The 19,595-nt window shown below is 30.3% G+C and overlaps 2 protein-coding genes and 1 long non-coding RNA gene across 18 annotated transcripts in view; 2 read left to right on the plus strand and 1 right to left on the minus strand.

The window, feature by feature from the left end:
• The window catches only part of LOC100168229, a 396,335-nt gene that overhangs the window by 258,505 nt on the left and 118,235 nt on the right, over positions 1-19,595 (plus strand). The window lies entirely within an intron of this gene.
• Positions 4,396-6,601, plus strand: LOC115034041. The gene is made up of 3 exons (XR_003839402.1): positions 4,396-5,334; positions 5,626-5,682; positions 6,014-6,601. It is a non-coding gene; the product is annotated as an uncharacterized LOC115034041 (long non-coding RNA).
• The window catches only part of LOC100163433 (peripheral plasma membrane protein CASK), a 95,241-nt gene continuing 85,532 nt past the window's right edge, over positions 9,887-19,595 (minus strand). For 4 of the 13 annotated variants that reach the window (XM_016802617.1, XM_008182589.3, XM_008182594.3 and 1 more), the window contains 13 exons: positions 18,574-18,774; positions 17,489-17,653; positions 16,717-16,791; positions 16,303-16,332; positions 15,515-15,613; positions 15,296-15,434; positions 15,120-15,161; positions 14,729-14,845; positions 14,535-14,645; positions 14,306-14,413; positions 13,759-13,937; positions 12,734-12,922; positions 10,354-10,556 (listed from right to left, as the gene is read on the minus strand). In XM_016802617.1, coding sequence (XP_016658106.1) covers positions 12,743-12,922; positions 13,759-13,937; positions 14,306-14,413; positions 14,535-14,645; positions 14,729-14,845; positions 15,120-15,161; positions 15,296-15,434; positions 15,515-15,613; positions 16,303-16,332; positions 16,717-16,791; positions 17,489-17,653; positions 18,574-18,774 — 1,446 coding nt within the window. In that variant the 3' untranslated portion in view covers positions 10,354-10,556; positions 12,734-12,742. Of the gene's footprint in view, positions 10,557-11,939; positions 12,152-12,733; positions 12,923-13,758; positions 13,938-14,305; positions 14,414-14,534; positions 14,646-14,728; positions 14,846-15,119; positions 15,162-15,295; positions 15,435-15,514; positions 15,614-16,302; positions 16,333-16,716; positions 16,792-17,488; positions 17,654-18,573; positions 18,775-19,595 lie in introns of those variants that run through there. The other 9 variants (XM_008182587.3, XM_008182595.3, XM_008182588.3 and 6 more) reach the window with 9 other exon arrangements.

Genomic DNA, 19,595 nt, shown 5'->3' on the forward strand with positions numbered 1-19,595 from the left:
AAATAATAAAAACGTTACGACCCAGATAAAGTTGTTCCCTATATGCGTTGTGAAATGTTGGTAATTCTACTATAAATACCGAGGGAGTGATGCTTTCCTATGCTGTACCTACATTAATTGTAAGATGGAGCAGACAACGAATCCGGGTATCAGGTCCTCTTAACGTCTATAGGTACACGAAATAATTCCACAATTTGCATATTTTAGACATTTTACTGAATTTAAATAAAAAACTCTGAATATATTCTGTTGACACATTTAATTACGGTGTTATGATATAATTCGGTAATAATAAGTTGGCGCCGCGTATATAATATAATACAGACTTAGCCTTATAATATAATATATGCTGATTGATAATAGTTATTGCACATTTTACTGGTGGTTTAGAGGATATAAATGATATAATAAACTAGGTGTGATGCACACATCGTGATACGTATCCTCCTCACCCGCGGACCATCACTCTGATAAAAAAATGGCGCTGGTCTTTTGTCGTTTTCAAATTTCTCATAACGATAACATTATCTAAACCAATGAAAAGTGGCCAAAGACCGTCGCCATCTTTGCTCAACATAATACAAAAATTGGTTCGTTGCCATCATACCTAGTTTATTATATCATGGTTAATACCTAGTGGGGGTCTAGTTCGTTTCACCGCGATTGTCTCGTTGCTATTCATTCACCGTCGTTAATTTCGTCGTCATTCGTTGCGCCGACGGACTTTTCACCGCCGAACCGTTTGCCACGATCGTTTTATCGGCGGACTACTATTCCCCGTGGTCGTTTACCACCCAAGGACGCAACTGCCCCCCTCGTACTCCCCCTTTCCTAAACCCTCCTCCACCATATTATTATTTTTGACAAGAAATGTACAACAGTAAAAATAATATTGTTTTTGTATAGTAAAAGTAGCTAATAACAATATTTAAAATTTAAAAAATACAACATACAATTTTATATGGTTTCTATATTGGATTTTTTTAAGAAAATTTAAAATCTAATAATTTTAAAATAGTTTCATATTAATACAACTCTTTAGTTTATTTTCTTTATTAAAATTTAATCATTATTAGTTGAATATATCTGAATGCAAAATAAAATAAGTGAACATGTACCTATATACCTCTAAATAGTCAGACATGTTATAGTAATTGTTAAAATCTATGATAAGTAGTTACATAATAGGTACCTATACTGGTGTACAATATATATATTATATAACATAGAATTTAAAAAAATACTTTGTGAGTATTCGTAAAATACATTTTTATAATAGTATTTTAAAAGTATTTTTAATACTTTTTTATTCGAATACTAGTATTAGTATCTTAATACTTTTTCAAAAATATATTTTACAAGACTGGAGATAAGCTAGACGAGCCGCTATAGTGCTTGTACGTTGTACTTGCTACTAATGCGGGCCGCATTATTATTATACTAGCCCTGTATTCAGTTTTGTTTTAAACATATTAATTGTATTATTATTAAATTAAGTATCTTACCAGTTTTGTTTTGTTTTTTTTTTAAATATTTGTTTTATTATTAAATAAGGTAGTACCTATACCAGTTTTTTTTTATTGATTTGAAATATAGTATTTCAAAAAAATGTATGTAAAATTGTTAATTAATTAATGCAGATGCAGGTTTTTAAAAATATTTTACAATAGAACATTTTTTTTATAAAATAATGTAATATTCACATGAATGCATTCATTACATAATAAGCTTAAAGTTAATAATATGTATTTAACACTTATGTAAGTAAGTTAATTTATTAAAATCATGAACAACCTATACAACTTTAAAGTTAAACTTGTACTTTATAATATTAAATATTAATTATTAATTAATAACAATAATATCTTTATCAGTGTTATGAAAATGCAATCATTCACCTCTTAGATAAGAGAATTTCGGCCTTTTTTTTGGCTTCTAAAACATTTCCAAGTCGTCTATCTAGTATTTTTAGATATCTGTGGAGCGAACGCGAACGTGTATCAGTCACCACCTAGCACCTCACCGTTGTGTGCGTGAACGATAAATAATGAAGGTATGTTCATATTGTATAGTATACAATATATGATGTACTTTTTGTCAATCCTACAGATGTACCTGAACCTGATATAAGGCGTCTGATAAATGATTTGAATTCGTTAATATATCTACTTGAGATCAACCAGACCACATTTTAAGATATTTAATTTAAATTTATATTAATCATAATTTAAAATGTAATACATTTTAAATATTCAAACAACATTTTAGGGAGCTGATGAAAATGTATTTAAAATATGGCCTGATCACTTGAACAATCTTAAGTAGACATAATAGTTAATACTAAACTAAAATCCATTTTCAAAGTACCTAGAATTGATCACTTAGTCAATCGGTATGATTGACAAAAAATTAGCACATTTTAGTTGAAATAACTAACCTTTTGCAACCCCTTCACTGTTTCGTCCATTCTCAGCGTGTTAAATGTATACGATTTGGTTTCCAATCCATCCGAATTCAGGTGAATCTGGTATATGGTACGTTAGATTGCCTATCCACTTTTAATTTGATAACAATTCATATAATTTTTTTTACTATTATCGATACAAATTTTTTCAGTTGGTTAAAAACTGGAAAATGTAATGCAACGTTCCTCAAAGTTGATGTTAGTTGTAATAAAATAAAGTTAAGCGTAAGTCCACAATACATATTTTTAGCCTCTGAAGTAAAAATGTTGACAAAATGCATAAAAACAAGAAAATTGTCTGCATTCCTCATGCTTACGTGACATGGCCAGTGTTGGGAAAAGATAACCAAGGTAACAGATAATTCATTCAAAATTTATCTAGATAAGATAAAATATAACATCATTTTTTTTAAAAAATTATATTATATAAATAATGTAATTTATTAGTAATTACTAATTAGGTAATATTTATTAATTAATAAATCCTTAATGTTATTTTTCAACTAAAATAATAAATAGTTTTAATTTTTAATACAACTTGAATAAAAATAAAATAACAAAATAAAACTGACAATATTTCAGTAAATATTTCTTTTTTTAACTATAATAATATTGGTATTTAGAATCACTACTCGATTCTCGTAAATTATTGGCTATTTCAGTATGTAAAAATATTCTTATAATTATATTATTTATTTAGATAAATTACCACAGATAACCATTACATTTATCTAGATGAGATAATCAGATGATTTAATAATTTTTATCTAGATAAAACAATTAAAAAAATAATTTTATCTGATAAAATTATCTAGATAATTCCCAACACTGATTATATAATATATTATTATATTCCTAAATGAAATAAAAAATGTTCCATTTTGAAATACTCAAGGAGGGGGGTCTGGACCCGGGGACCCTCCCCCCTGGTTGCGCCACTGGCTCCCCTATATAAATTCATCACGCCTAACCCATGCTTACTTAGTACATTTATTATAAGCATTTAGCTATAACTTATCAGTTATCACCTACAATTGGGTACTAATATTAGGTATATTTACTACCTATTCAGCTTTTATAAAATTAGTAATTTTTTTTTTTAATTATTAATTTTTTAAAATTAGTTTTACATTAATAACAATTTATTATTATTTCACTTTTATTTAGCCAATATTACGGTTGGTACGTATATACCTATTTAATTTAATTGCATGTTAAATGTATTTATATAACCATTGAGATAATTTTGTCACCATTAACATTAGTAAGATTTGTTTCTAAAAATATTTAAAGTATGATTCATTAAAGCATTTTAAATTGTTCAAAAGCTAATATTATAAACTATAACATGGGAGATGGAGTGGCCGACCGGACTAAGGCGTCGGTTGTGACGCACACCGGCGCTGGTTCGAACCCCGGTTCATGGGCGGCATTTTTCTTTGGGCAAGTCACGGTGTCCGGAGAGAAGTGCCGCCATCCCCCACCCGGGCATGGTAGATACCCAGAAGGAAGAGAGGAAGCTAGTGGTTTGACAATGTTGTTTATTTTTTTTTTTTTAATGCTGTATACAAAATATCTATCAGAAGGAGTGCTTCGATTTCAACGTATTATAGTACATTATCTTTTACCAAATTGGATCAAGATGGTACTTATTAGAATGGTCATTTTTCGATTTTCTCAATATTTATTTAATGGCACAAAAAAACCACTGACAAATTACGAAAAACTAATAAAAATGGAATTTTAATTTCGAATGCTTTGTTTATCACCATAGAAACGAATGAAAAATAATAATACCTATTATAATATAAATTCAACTTACAGGATATAATAAATAATAACAATGTCCAGACTGACAAACCGTCTCCGCTCAGAATCATTTTTCTTATGCAATGATATTTAATACAATCCTTTATACATTGACCCACTTGTAACCTACTGTACAGCAGTGTGACATCCATTTACCCACTTTTTTTTTTAAATTTGCTTTTTATACATGGTCAAAACAACGAAAAAAAATATCTATGCAGTTTACATTTAACAGAGTTTAGGGGTAAATGAACTGACATTTTATTTGTCACAGACAACGCCATACTTACAGGATAACCCAATCAACACGATTGAATGAATGAATCCAGTAAAATATACTAAATAAAATACTACAACACACCCCCTATTTTTTTGTTTTCGTGACGTGTTCAATGTTTATTGCAAATTTTTATTCAAACAGGGTATAATATAGTACCTACTAGTGAAAAACATCAAGTGTAATAACGATTTTGTTTTTGTAATATAACTTATAATACCCGAAAAATACAAAATTTCAATTCTTATAAAGAATTGTGGAAATGAGTTTGGTGATAAAAAGGGTGACTCGCAAATTTTAAAAGTGGACTCGCAAATTCTCGCAAAAAACATACGATCGTTTGATATACATTTTGAAGTTACAAGACAACATGTTGGGCCAACTTCAAGGCCGAAAATTCGGATTTGTGACTAAAGGGTCAACTCGCAAATTTTTAAAGTGAACTCACAAATTCTCGCAAATGTCGACGTATCTTTTGGTATAAATTTCGAAACTTTTGAGCGACATGGGTGGGCTATGTGAATTTGGCCCGCCCATTCCTATTTTGTTTGCAGCTCAAAAACGGCTAACTCGCAAATTCTGAAAGTTAATTCGCAAATCGTCAGAATTAACTCGCAAACTGTTGGTGAAGATTTTGAGCCACTGAGCCAATGGGTGGGCCAACACGTCAAGTTACTGGAATATACGATGCATAACGTAGACATTCAAAAAACAATTGGAAATCGTCACATTGTATAGTTTATTTTTACAGGTTTCTCTGATGGTATCAGAAAATATTTGAAAGGTATATTTAATTAGTATGCATTAAAAATTAAAATTTACTATAAATTATGTATTGTATTATTAACATTGTTGTTTATATTGAATAAATCATAATTCAATTATAAAAAAAATGGGTTAGTGTTGTTGGTTCCGGCTCAAGCTACCGACTGATTAAGTTGGTGGTTCAGTAAATGCTGAGTCGGATTCATTTATGAATATCACAACATCAGTGGGTGATCTTCCTCCATAAGAAAAGTCAAAAACATACATTAGGTAAGCGTAAGATGTGAGAATAACCTCATAAATTTTCCAGATCAAAAAAGTTTTATGCATAAACTATTCTGTATATTGTCGTGGAAGAAGAGCTGTGGTGAGTCCGAATTTTCATGAGCTGGTTTTAGGCATAATATTATCTTTTTGTATTTTTTGGGAATTTGAATTTTTTATGGTAACATTTTTCTGTCTCGGTAAAAAGTATTCGTAAGATTTATTAAAATCGGGAAATGTAAAAATTATTTTTAGCTTATAATAATAGAAAATACCTTTATTTTCAATCTAAAAATAATTACAATCGCTCCGAGTCGAATAAAATGTTGTTGCCCGGTTTGCGGTACAATCGCGAGTTCTACAGAATTGTTTTAAGGCAATCTAATAAACATTATTAACAAATCTAAAATCAAAAACAACAATTTATATTGCAGAAGATAAACCGATTACTGCCTTCTGTGAATCTAAAATTGATGAAGAAAACAAATATTTAAAGAAAATGATTGAATACTACAGTGATGTATTTTATCTTATAAATTACTATTTTACAGACCCAATAATATTTTTTAATTTTTAAAAGTGAATAATATATTAGTAGAGTTACTTTAGAATAAGATTCACAAAAAAATGCACTTATGATAGGGGAGAGTAAAAACTTTTTTTTAAATTTTTGAACTTATAATTATTATATCATTTATGTTTTAAGAAAATATGCCTTTAAGTCCTAAAAGACATAATATAACATAATATGTATGATAAACTGTACGAATTTTCCATCTGCACAACTATATTGTAACACAGTTTTCATCATTCTATTTTTATCGTATCATAACTATTGCTGTTATTATAACTATTTTAAATGTATTTTCTTATTTATACACATGGATATATTATAAGCACGTATTAGTAGGTACATATAATAAGTGTTATACAGAAACCTTTGTAGTTTTGGTAGCTTACTTCAAATTAATAATGGTGTTATAAATATAGATGTATAAACTATTTCATATTATTCTTTATAATATTTGTGGAACGTGTACTTTTTACATTCAACAAAATTATAATACAAAATTATATACGTACTATCTGAATAAATATTTGAAAAAAAACATGAAAATGTAATCAATTTCAGATTATAGGAAAGACGATGAATGTATTGGATGTTATGGGTTTTATAATGATGTATTTTATTATTATTCTTATTGTTTATCTATTGCATCTTTGAATACGTTTAGTGGCACTAAAGGCGATTTAATATATTAATTCAGCATAATTTTATTTTTGGTAGAAACGTGAATCTTGATGGTACTCTGGGTTACCTCCATGCATATGTGAGTCAGCGTTAAGAAATTTCGAGTCTCCGTATATATTATTATAATAATTAATAACACGTAATAACTTATAACCTACACCGAAAACCCAGTATTTATTTACATACTGCAAGTTGCAACTGTTGGACTTCATATCTATACTGATCTAGTATTTTTATTTGTATATTTCTAGTCGACTACAGTGGCAAATTCAGGGCTGAATTATTTGTTGTTTGAATCTATCTTGTCATGATATAATTGAGTGATAACCACTGACATCGACCATTATATAAAAAAACTTTATATGAACTCTTATTGTTTTATTTTAGTCCACATCACTTTTCACTCTTCCGAAACTTTTACAGTTCTAGACGTCATGTCAGATAAATAACAAGAATAAGTTCTACATAGTTATTTGTTAGTCACATATTATAACCAGTCATTAGTTATTACTTATTACCAAGGCTCGGAAGTTGTAGCAAATGCATATTTTTCTTGGTTCGTCCTAGAACATCCAAAGTAAGATACAAATATGTATCATACTTCTCTGATGTCATACACGAAATTTTATTTTGCTATTTTTTGCATATTTACGTTTTTTATTGCTATTTTGCTAATTTAGGGATTATAGTGCTATTTTTAGGCATATTTTCATATACATAATATATATCTGCATATTATACAAAATATAGGAAATTATCACATTATGTTGAAAATAATGATTAATTTGGTTAGGAAATAGGAAATAAATAGATCTTATAAGTACACTTTTACAAACATATTTAAGTAATTTAATATATATTTTGTTAACGGTTTATAATTCAACTAGTCCAGACAATCCCTGATGTCTATGAGCCCAACAATTTTATAAAATTGTATAATTACATTTAACTTTTTAAAATAAATTAAAATTTTTCAATTTAAATGCATATTTTTTGATTTTTTGTGCTATTTATAGCGCATATTTTGGAGTTTTTAAGTGCATATTAAAGTGCTAAAAAATAACATTTTTAGTGCTAAAACGTCCGAGCTCTGCTTATTACTATAGGAATCAAGTTTATATGCAAGTACTAAATAATCACGAAAAATGTTCTTGAAAATATACGTTTATGCACCAAAAATGAACAAATACGGTAAAATTATAACTAATATAAAACAAGTTTCAGCTAGGTTCGCTTATTTATTAATTTACTATATTTAAAACCTGACTATCTAATTATAATTTCTGAAAAAATGATATTAAAATTATTGCAGAATATAGGGAAAAAAATATGGATAAAATAATACGTTATTGGGTTTGTATGGACTTTGAATTTCTTATTTTTACCCCTAGTGAATAATTGACAGTTTATTAAAATCCTTTTTTTTATTCACTTGAAATTGTGCAAGACATTTAAGTTACAAAATGATGCATATTGCAATAAAAATACAAAATCTGCCATTAAAATGGTAATATATGGTCTAAAAACCGTAAGACGTTGACATATTCTATAGAAGTTGGTATTTTTAATCACACTTTGACAAAATTAATTTTGTGCTTACTTAGCACACATTAAGATCAACCAGTAAAAATATACAAATGCATATAAATCTAAGTTCTAGTCATTAGTTAGTTATACTAATTTCCAAGTGGAATTAAATTTATGATGCCATTGGCTGTACTAGAGTTTTACGATGGAATCACAGTGTGAATTTATCAAACCCTCAAGATCACGTACTTCAGTAATATTATATTATAAATTAGTATATTTTTACATACACTCGTCTGCTGGAGCCAGCGAACATTTTTTTTTTGTTTGCCATTATTAATTTAATAATATGCCATAATATAACGCCATGAGTCATTACTGATTATTGTATGGAATATCAGCATAATATTATGTTGTACCAACAAATATAGGTACTAACAATTACATTATGTAATACAATAATACTTTTATAGAACAAACAATAACATTCCAAATTCCATATATTTTGACATGTTGAATAACTTTTACCGACGCAGAAATGATTATTCTGTTAGCTGTATATATTTATTTAACATATCGTATAAAAACAAAGTAATCAAACTATGTTGTTTTTTTTTATATGAGTTTTGTTTTTAAAAACTACAATTCAAATATAATTTTTCCAAAATATGTTACATGAAATGTAGCAAACATTAACGCTTAATATGTAGATTGAATTATATATAAATATACCTAGTAGGACTAAGCTACTATTTCGTTTGTAATATTATTATTATGATAGGTAAATTGTGTTTCATTCATCCATTTAATGTGTATAATGAGTTTTATCTATTTAATTTCCGTGATCAAACAATACAACAAGAGTTTGATAAATGTATATAAAATGTACAGTGTTGGTCTCTGAAACTTTCGATCATTTATAAAATCAATTTAAACTTATTGAACATTACTTACCTGTCATATCTAATAAATGTCTTATAAATAAAAATTACCATGTTTTCATCTAAAGTTGGACACATTTGTACAATAGATCACGGGGACTCTATTATTTCCGGTAACATAATATCATTGATTATGAATACTATATAGATGCCCCATTGCGGTACAAAATATGCCACGCTAAAATATCTGCTAGGTAGCGATCCTGGTATCGTGGTGATGTGTTATCGGTAGACGGTAGTAGATGTAGCGTAGCGTATTTTGTACCGCATTTGGACATCTATAATATTCATAATCAATAATAATAAATAATACATCAACCGAATGCGCATAATATTATGATGGTACACCAGTTACATGATTATGTTACACATGTTCACAGAAAAACTTGCAAGTTTGTATACATTTTCAGAAACAGTACCTTAACAGTTGAGCCGGTGCGTATAGGTGGGTAAGTGCATTGTCTGTAACGTGTGTAAATGGGCTACAGTATATCTACCTCTTTTGGTATAATAATATATATAGTGACGAATCACTTCGAGCAACTGTAAAATAATCAAAACAGGAAAAGGAATGATTAAGACGAAAATAAATAGCCAAGGTATCCTGTACATTGTTATTTAAGTCAAAAAAAGCTTCAATAGAAGCTACAACGAGTCACTAACAAAATGAGTAACTATGTATAATCCATATTTAATTATAAAGAAAATACTCTCGCGAGCAATACAATTATAACAACAAAATAGCGACTAAATAAGTCAACAAGTATAATATTAATAATAATATTTTGATTTTTCGGGAACAACTTAATAGGTACCAAAATAAATTAATTTATGTAGCTTACAGTAAGGTTTAAATAATAAATGTTAATGAGTTGTCAAAATATTGCTATAGTTATAACAAATGATTATTGGGGAATGTTGGTGTTAGGCGTGTGTATTAGTTGCGTTAACATAATAATATTATTGGACCCAAAACATAGACCTAACAATTTGGAGAAAATAAATTAACGTAATAAACACTCGCCTTTCGTTTCTAATAAAAAAAATATTAATATAAATTAATGAGATCTGTGATTAGTTACCACTTAACGCTATTATTACAAAAGAAAAACAAATTAATTTAATAAACCAAATTAGGTACAGAAATTTGCAGATCTATGTGTTAAGTGTGAGTCAGATTTTTTTCAATGTACAAAATGTTGAACCGATTTCATGTTGGTGGCACTCAAGATCATATGTTAGTTTATTATTGGTAGCCTGAAAAAAAAAATGTAATGGATAAGATTTCGTAATTTGTTTGTATTATAAAACATTAAACATTACTTTACCAGTGACGTAACAATGGAATAATGCCACTTGGGTTCGAACAATAACACAGGAAGGGATCACATACGACGGCAAAAAAAAAAATTATAAAAAAAATGTCGAAATTGTTAAAATAAAATTTTTTGAAGTTTGCATTTTATTGTCGTTAATGATTTTTAAAAGGTATACATTTATATAATTTATTAAAGCAAACTTCAGTTTTGTGTATAAAAAAAAAAAGGTTGTACCTATATTATAACGAACAAGCTTCAAATATATGTGTCCCATGCTCAAAGGAACCCAATGACATTATTATAATTTTTTTTTTTTTTAATTCGATTGCAAATAATTATGTGCAAATATAGAATATCGGTAAAAGTCAATCAATTATTTATTGTTTTATGTTTTTTGGTTGAAAAAAAATACAAATTATGAATAATTCAAACGAGATTGTGTATAATATAAGTATAATAAAATTAATACTCCATGCCCAGTTTTACTAAAAAAAAAGGAACATAAAAATGTTTTTAATACGGGAGGCGTGAACCTTTTTGGGAACCTATGCTTTAAATTAACCATATAATGGCTGGAAAGTGGCGAGGGGAGTTAGGATGAATAGGATGGGCCGATGGGGCCCATCCCGTGCTCTAAACGCCCTAAAAGTTTGTTATTACTTATTAGTGTTGTTGTCATAATAAATATAAAATACAAAAATAATAAATGTAATACTTCCATAAACAACGCAATATTAGCCGATTCAAGTTATTCAAACAATTGAGAAATGTTAACATAAAAATAAATAGCAAAACGGCAAAAGATTTTATAGCCGATCGCGAGCCTTTTTATGAATCCGCCACACTGGGCCCCTATATTTCATACAGTTTATTTTGGGATAATATAATAAAGTACGAATATTTTTTTTGTTTTGTCGGTGGCGATTATAGCACACGCAGAGACAACATCAAACCGTCAATTTATACGCATTTTATGTACACATTCATATTATAGACACTCAGAAGTATAATAGGAATACTCGGTTTTGCCCAAGAAACACGACGACGTCACTACACGGTACTTATTTATTTTGTTTTTTTGTTTCTTAAAAAAAAAAAAAGTGATAAATTAAAAATAATACCGTTACGGTAAAGGAAAAATAATCTGATAAGGAGTGAGGATTAAATAAAAGTGTTATATGAATACAAAACGGTTTTGAGTGTATTCTTTCTAATTTGTAAATTATTATTTTTTTTTTTTTTAATAAGTCTAGTTTAGAAAAACTATTTAACAAAATTATATAATAAACAATCAAAATTTATAAGTAAACATATCATTAAATTAATTATATATTTTGAATTGGTACACAAGTATTTATAAACATTTAAATGACAATTCTATGGAATTACGTACATCCCACTTGCGTTTTATGCCATCGGTATGACCTGTACGGCACATAATTTCTCATCTTATAGCTGGGAAAACCATCCTGGAGCGATGGGCGATGCCGCGGCCGAGATAGAATTGTTTTGGTGTCTGCGCACTATAATATTCTGTTTGGGCGAAGGAGTATTACAATAATTTTAATATACCGCCATACAAATGGGCCAACTTTTTGCGCCGGGTACACTAAATTGTTTTGCCACTGGTATTTTAATGTTCAGATGTATAACACCACTGAAGTACTTCATACGGTTTTAACTAATGCGCTGAGTTTCCAGTAGTGTTACAATATGTTACAATAATATGTATTAAAAATATAATATACCTATAAGCTGCAGTGCTTGAAAAAAATATAGAAGAGGGATGCAGAAATATAAAAAAAAATTTAGTAGCTACTCAAATATTTAAATTTTTTGTTTATTAGAACATAGTTAGAAGGGGTACGCTAAAAAAGGCTAAAAAGGCTATCTCGTCCCTCTCCAATTCAAGTGCTGCCTATAAGGTGTGGAAATATTCTTTCACCAATAGATGGTAAAACAGAAACTGCGAAGATTTTAGGTGCCTAAGTTAGAGGTATTTTTTTTAAACATCACTCCACTCGAACGCTTCATAAAATCGTATAAATAAGCACAAACTATTTTCAAATGATTAAATAAAGAAATCCAACGGTTGGTCGATGTATGCATACTCACATTTAAATTCTAATATACCCATGCTACAGGCACCCATTGCGGTGTTGTGTGCACTCGTTCCATTACCCTTTCCAACTCGTCGATGGTTTCTTCAATGTCTTCGTTAACGATAGTGATGTCGAACAAATGTTCATACGCCCGCTGTAGCAGTTCGGATTCGTTGGCGAGTTTTTCCAAACTTCCGTCAAACTGAAACGCAGGTATTTATATAATTATTATAATATTAAAATATATATCATACGACAATGTAATTTGGGATGGGTTCTTGAACTTATCGAACTCAGACTCTAAAACTTCTAGGAATTCAAACAGATGAAAGTTTATTGAAAATTAAATACTTAAAATTGAATACTTCGAAACTCGAACATTTCGAACTGTTAGAAAAAAAATCAAGATATGGGTGTACTATATTGTAAATATAATTTACCATTATTATATAAAATTTTAATATCCATACCGTAGAATACGATTTGTATTTAATTTATTTCTTTTATCGGTTTAAAATTAAAATGGACAACTAAATTAAATTTAAAGTTCAAAGGTTTAAAATGTACGAAAAGTTCGAATAAAAATTAATTTAAGTTCGTGAAAACTGAAGTTTGACCCATTCCAATATACGAACGCCATATCGATTCAATCGAACGTCGATAGTATAATTATATTATGCATTTAACTATAATAAATTCTCAGAGCCACGCGTTAAAGCGATGAGAGGACCGCAAAATGCAGTCGGTTAGATTGGGAAAAATATAAGGAGGTCGTTCTCTTATTTTATAGGCGAGCACTTTTATCAATAATTTATGTTGGCGAATTTTTCGAATCAATTCCATTTCACGACTTTATCTCGTAATCATCAGCAGGTATAAACCACTACCAGCACACCCAACGGACAGTCCTGTCGATAATAGGTGGGGCGCACGCACACAATAATTTTACTACCCAGGGGGCGCCCCTAAATAGCTCGACGCGGCTCTGCGAGTTGTAAATGATGGCTCGTATAAATTTCACTCTGCAAGTGCACTCACGTCGGTAAGCGATCGGTGAGGGGGAGCAGCGATGAACACGACTAGCGGTGCGAACTCGGCCGTTCGCAATATTTTCAGCGCCTGCGGCTCCACGTCAAGTATGGCGATTTTGCCCTCGTGGTGGATCTTCCTTATCGTGTCCAGCTTCGTGCCGTACATGGCATCGTCGTGGGTGCCTACTTAACAGTTCATGTTATCCACTCGTAGGAAAATCATAATATTATCGATGAACAAAATAACACCGGACAATAGTTCACGCGGGCGTCTGCGATAAAGCGTATAGTGTACGCTTACACCACACTATTATATATAGCTACGACGTAGGTCATATTTTAGTTAAACTACAAGTCGTGTATCTGGAGCATTCGAAAATATTAAAATGCACGATTAAGTTTTCGAAATCTCCGGATACACGGTACCAAGCGTTTATACATTTATCATAATATACTTTTACACATTGTCCGGAGCTAATACGTGCATACAGCATAATATATAATATCATATTATTATAATATCACATAGTTAAGGATATAAGTGTTTGGCTTACCATATTCCAAGTACTCGTGTGCATTTATGTCGGTCATCATTTCGTCATAAGTAACGAAATAGTAGGCTACCCCGTTTTCTTCGCCCGGTTTCAACGGTCTCGTCGTATCTAAACCGTAACGAATTATTATAGTCACATTTAATAGCATTTAAACATTTTATAAATGAGCAATATTTTTCTCGTTATTTGCACCCTGCACCCCCTCTCCCAATCATTCCCGGCGACTTACGAGCCATTGGATAAGCATATTTGTCCGGATGTTTTTGAATGATCGTGTTCTTTATATGCCTTCGGCCGACTCCGTGGGCGCCCAAAAGAACTAACGTTTTGCGTTGGAATGCTGAAATACAGAAATCGGAGTTAGTGCACGACACTTCAGTGTTATTACATCATCTAAGTATGACACTTGAATAAGACACTTACATGGTAGTTTGACTACTTCTTCGTAGGTGGCCAAGTCGATATGATCAAATACCGCATTGTGTTTAGCGAGATATTTTTCTTTTAACTTTTTCTTACGACCGAATATTGAGCAATTAACTACAACAAAAATCAAATTATTTTTAAAAGATTGACAGATACCTAACCCTCTGGCCTCTTCTCCCAATGTTAAATAATCAATAATATAGGTAGGTATGTATGTAGATACACACAACAAATTAAGTATAAATATACTATTAATAATATCTATAACATAATTATGTGTTAACAGTAATATAACATATTGCTCGAAACAATCAGCTCTAAAATACATCATTATTACATATTATCTAAAAAGCAAAATCAATTAAATTACGAAAAGCAAAAACCTTACCGGTGGTACCGTCACACCCTTCGTGCGACGAGCAACTGGATTCTTTTGATAGGAACGGCAAAGTTATAAAATAGAAACACACAAGCAACACATATTTTAGGAACGCACAAAAAAAAACCAAGTCACACGAAAAACCATGAAATCCATAAATAACAATTTGTATTGTTATCATTTACCTTGTTCGTGTTTGGAATTTTCTAGAGCTTTACAGGTGATACGCCACTCTTGGAGTTCTGGCGACGGTATCAGGCCAGCTGAACCGGCTGAATTGTCTTTTCGAGCTTGCCACCAATGGTGGTCGTCTTTACTGATTATCTAAAGAAAAAAAAATGTCAGATAAAAATAATGTAATTTTGTCGGTCCATCGATCAGCGTAACACTAACGACTTACATACCTGCAATATGTCACCGATATTGAACGTTATGCCAGCCTGTGCGCATGGTATTAAGTCGTCTTGAAGCGGGTCGTAGCTGAACTGAGCACGGACGAATATCTACAGAACACACATCGATATGGAAAGGGCGATTGGATAAATGAATAAATAATAATGTTTTATCAATTAAATAAAAAAATGTTAGCTTTATTATAAATATATAACTATAATAATAGATAATAGAAAAAGACATATTTTAAATAATAATCAATACATTTACAACTATTTTAGAGTACAGGTAACCTTAATTCGCTTTATATTAATTATTAAATAGATTGTTGGCCTTGTATTAAAAAAAAAGTATTATATTTTTGTACTGTAAACTGAATCCACGAATATATGAAATTGTGTACATAAAATATATTCTTCGATTAATAAAAACAATTACTCGACGACTGAATACGTCGTATCGTAGCGTAATTTAAATTAAAACCCGTTAAGGAAGTACCTAATTCAGCTTCTGTAAATTTCTATATTAAGAGTAGGTAGTAAATAGTAATTGAATCTGCGCTCAGAGAAATCAAAATAAATAAATATTAAAAAATAAGTGACCAAATATAAGAAAATCGGGTATAAATAAGACTGCCATAAAATATAGTTTGGTTTTGAAATAAATAAAACTAACTACATAATACATTGACGTTTGAGAAATAATACAACGAAACTAATAGAAAGTATAAGCAATACTAGACTACAATATCACATTCTCATAAATTCTAATTAGATGATCAAATTCGTAGGGTACTTACAATCACAGGTAATGGCTTTATCCTGAACAACTACATATGAGCAATGGTTAAAAAAAAAAAAACACACAATAATATCAAAATATACGGAAAAAGGTTAATTTTAATAAGCTACACAAACTGTAAACACAGTACGTTAGATATTAAAAGTTCTATTTCTGACGTAGGCCAAATTTTAAAAGAAAAAAATATTAATGAATATATTGTAAATTGTATTAGAAATTTTTTACTTTGTAATACATATGATAATTAATAATAATGATAGTAATAATGATAATAATAATAATAATAATAAGGTATAATAAGTAATAAAAAAAAATGTAACGATTGAATGTCTTCCGTATATAGATGACATTAATCGATGGATGGATGATTTTTTAATTTGGCCAACACCGGATAAAGTACACTTGGGCTTACTTGTACCTCGCACGGTGGTGGTGCACTTCTGTAGGATGGCACTATCTTAAAAGTGACGGAACCTCTCGCTTCTCTCTAAACACACGAAACGAAACAACAACGTCTGAATACAATATATCACAATAATATTGCGAGAACAATAATTAAACTATCAGTGAGGTAAATACATAAGGATACGGGGTGTGCGGGGATGGGGTCTCGCGGGTACGACGTGGGTTTTTTTTTGTTTCGTTTAATTCAATGAAAACTTTACGGGAAAATAAAAAAAATAATTAGGCTTTTATAGCTGATACCTGCGTAGCATATATAATATGTCGTCAGTGGGAAGGTTATTCAGCGTTTTATATTCGCGTTGCTTAAGTACGCTGCACCACGATGAAAGGTCACCCCCATCAGGGTATACAAACAACGGCCTTAATACAATGAGTAGCTTTTCACGATCCATAGGTACACTTTTATAATTAATTAAATATTACGCCCCCGCCCCCGTACGTATGTTCACGCAGAAATTCGGTTAATTTTTTCTCCAAACGTGAGTCTCATTAAATCGTGGTGTTACACTATATAATACCCTAGCGAAACAATACGCGGTTTGGGTTTCGGTGAATAATGGTACAAGAAAATATATTTAGGCATACACTATTTTATCGCGTCGTGTGAACATTTTTTTTGTGGGAGGAGACACCTAGCAAGCAAAATTTTAAGTCATGTAGGGACGCGCGGGAGACTTATACCTATATAATATTAAGGGGATACGGAGAGTTTTACTAACCAAAAGCTTCTGAAGCGCTCCCACAGACTGATTAGCAACCGATATACCGTTGATTTCTCGGATTTCGTCTCCTACGTGCAGAGTGGCTTGACGATGGATCATACCACCGTGCATTATGCGCGCTACCACACATTTACCGTCTTCGTTCATCTTCAACGTTATACCCTAAAACCGAAATTCCAATTAATTTTTTAATTTTTTAAATCACATTATGTATTTATACAACATAATAAATTGACCACTTATTGGGCCAACACAGAACATATAATATTTTGAATTATTATTATTATTATGCACAGTGCACACCTATGTATTATATAGCTTACACCTGTGGCTTATTGGTGAAAGATTGGCCAAATTCGGAAAAAATTTAGATTATTTGACCAATGCCATTAACACCAGCTACTTAAGTAGTTAATCAATTGATTATGTTACTTGTATTAAAACAGCCAATGTCTTTGATGCAGTATGACCAACTTAATACATACCCTGGCAATTTTGAAATTAATCGATAGAAGTATATCAGTGAGTACATTACGGTCCTATCTAGACATCGGTCACGTATATAATATACATAATAATATATAATAGCCGTGACATAATTGGCCATTTCGAAATCAATCGATAACATTTCTAAAAATTAGTTACTTACATTAGGTATTTAATACGTCTACTAGATATAAACTAACATTCGGATTTAATAAAAAGTTAAGATGGTTAAGTTGAGTTATTAAAATATTGTTTATTTTATAATTTTAGTCTTTGGCCAATGTCAGACATTAATAATATTTTTTATTCATTGAGATGTGAAAATAAAACAAATACATTTTCTGGTTTCTCAAAATACAAAAAAGTTTCATTAAATTAAGTATGGACAATTAGTCATCGAAATTCCAGAACTTTAACGCATAGGTAAAACCCATAATTTTTGTTTTTTTTTTAATTAGCCCACCTATTTTAAAATTAAATTTCCCTCCACAATGGTCATTTTTGACATTGGCCTTTCTTGCACCAAGTCACATAATATATTATGTTTAGAATAATATTGTGCACATGTAGGTACAAACTACAAACGAATCGCGTACCATTGGCTCGTCGGTGTTTTTTTGAAACTGCACTAGTCTGACCCGCGTAACGTTCTCAGGTTCGATGTCGTCGTCCAGACCGTTCTCGCCGTCATCGATGCCATTGCCATTGAGATACGGCAACACCAACGGCGGCGTCACGCGGACAGCTTCTTCGCCGAATATCTCGTGAGCCGCTACGTCATGTGTTTGCATTAACGACTGTAACACAATATTCATAATAATGCATATTATTATATTATAACGTTTCACGTAATTTTGGTTAAAATTACGGTCGTATTTTAATGAAGGGGTGTGTATATATTCTGGAATCGGGTACCGCAGAAAACACGTTAACAAAATAATAACTATAATAACTATAATAACGATAAATCTCAATGCGTTTACATTATTCCACAAAGACAACACAATGCACAGGACACATTACTAGGGAATTAAGGTTCATTTAATTGGACCTATGCCACGTTAACAACTTTATATGTAATCGAGTTTAAAACTACAAATTCTTGAGAACAATTTTCGAAATTATTGTCTTGCTCGGACATTTATAGAACACAACAACTCATATATAATCAATGCCCGGAGGAGTGTTTTAAAACAACCCCCGTCAACCCCCCTCCCTCGAGACTTTCTTTGAATTATATTGCGCATTATAAATTACATCTCAGCTTAGTATGAATTATTAATGTTTAGTGTATTATTATTTGATATTCTATATGTCAAGGATTTAGTTGGAATATCATAAATAATGATATATAGGTACATACCTACATAAGTTCTCTATTAAATTACGAAAATTGTGTGGTAAAGTTTTTCACCTATCTAACTATTATTTGGTAATTAATAATTATAACTACGAAGGAAATGTGGGAAAATTAAGTTATAATGTTATATACATTTTGATATTATTGCTGTAATAGGTGCAGGTAAAAACTAAAATTATCAAGCTAATGTAAGTACGCACATATTTTTAGATCAATCAAATTTATACATACATATACCATAATCATAGTATTTTAAAT

This window comes from Acyrthosiphon pisum, chromosome A2 (genome assembly GCF_005508785.2).
Source record: "Acyrthosiphon pisum isolate AL4f chromosome A2, pea_aphid_22Mar2018_4r6ur, whole genome shotgun sequence".
Lineage (NCBI taxonomy): Eukaryota > Metazoa > Arthropoda > Insecta > Hemiptera > Aphididae > Acyrthosiphon > Acyrthosiphon pisum.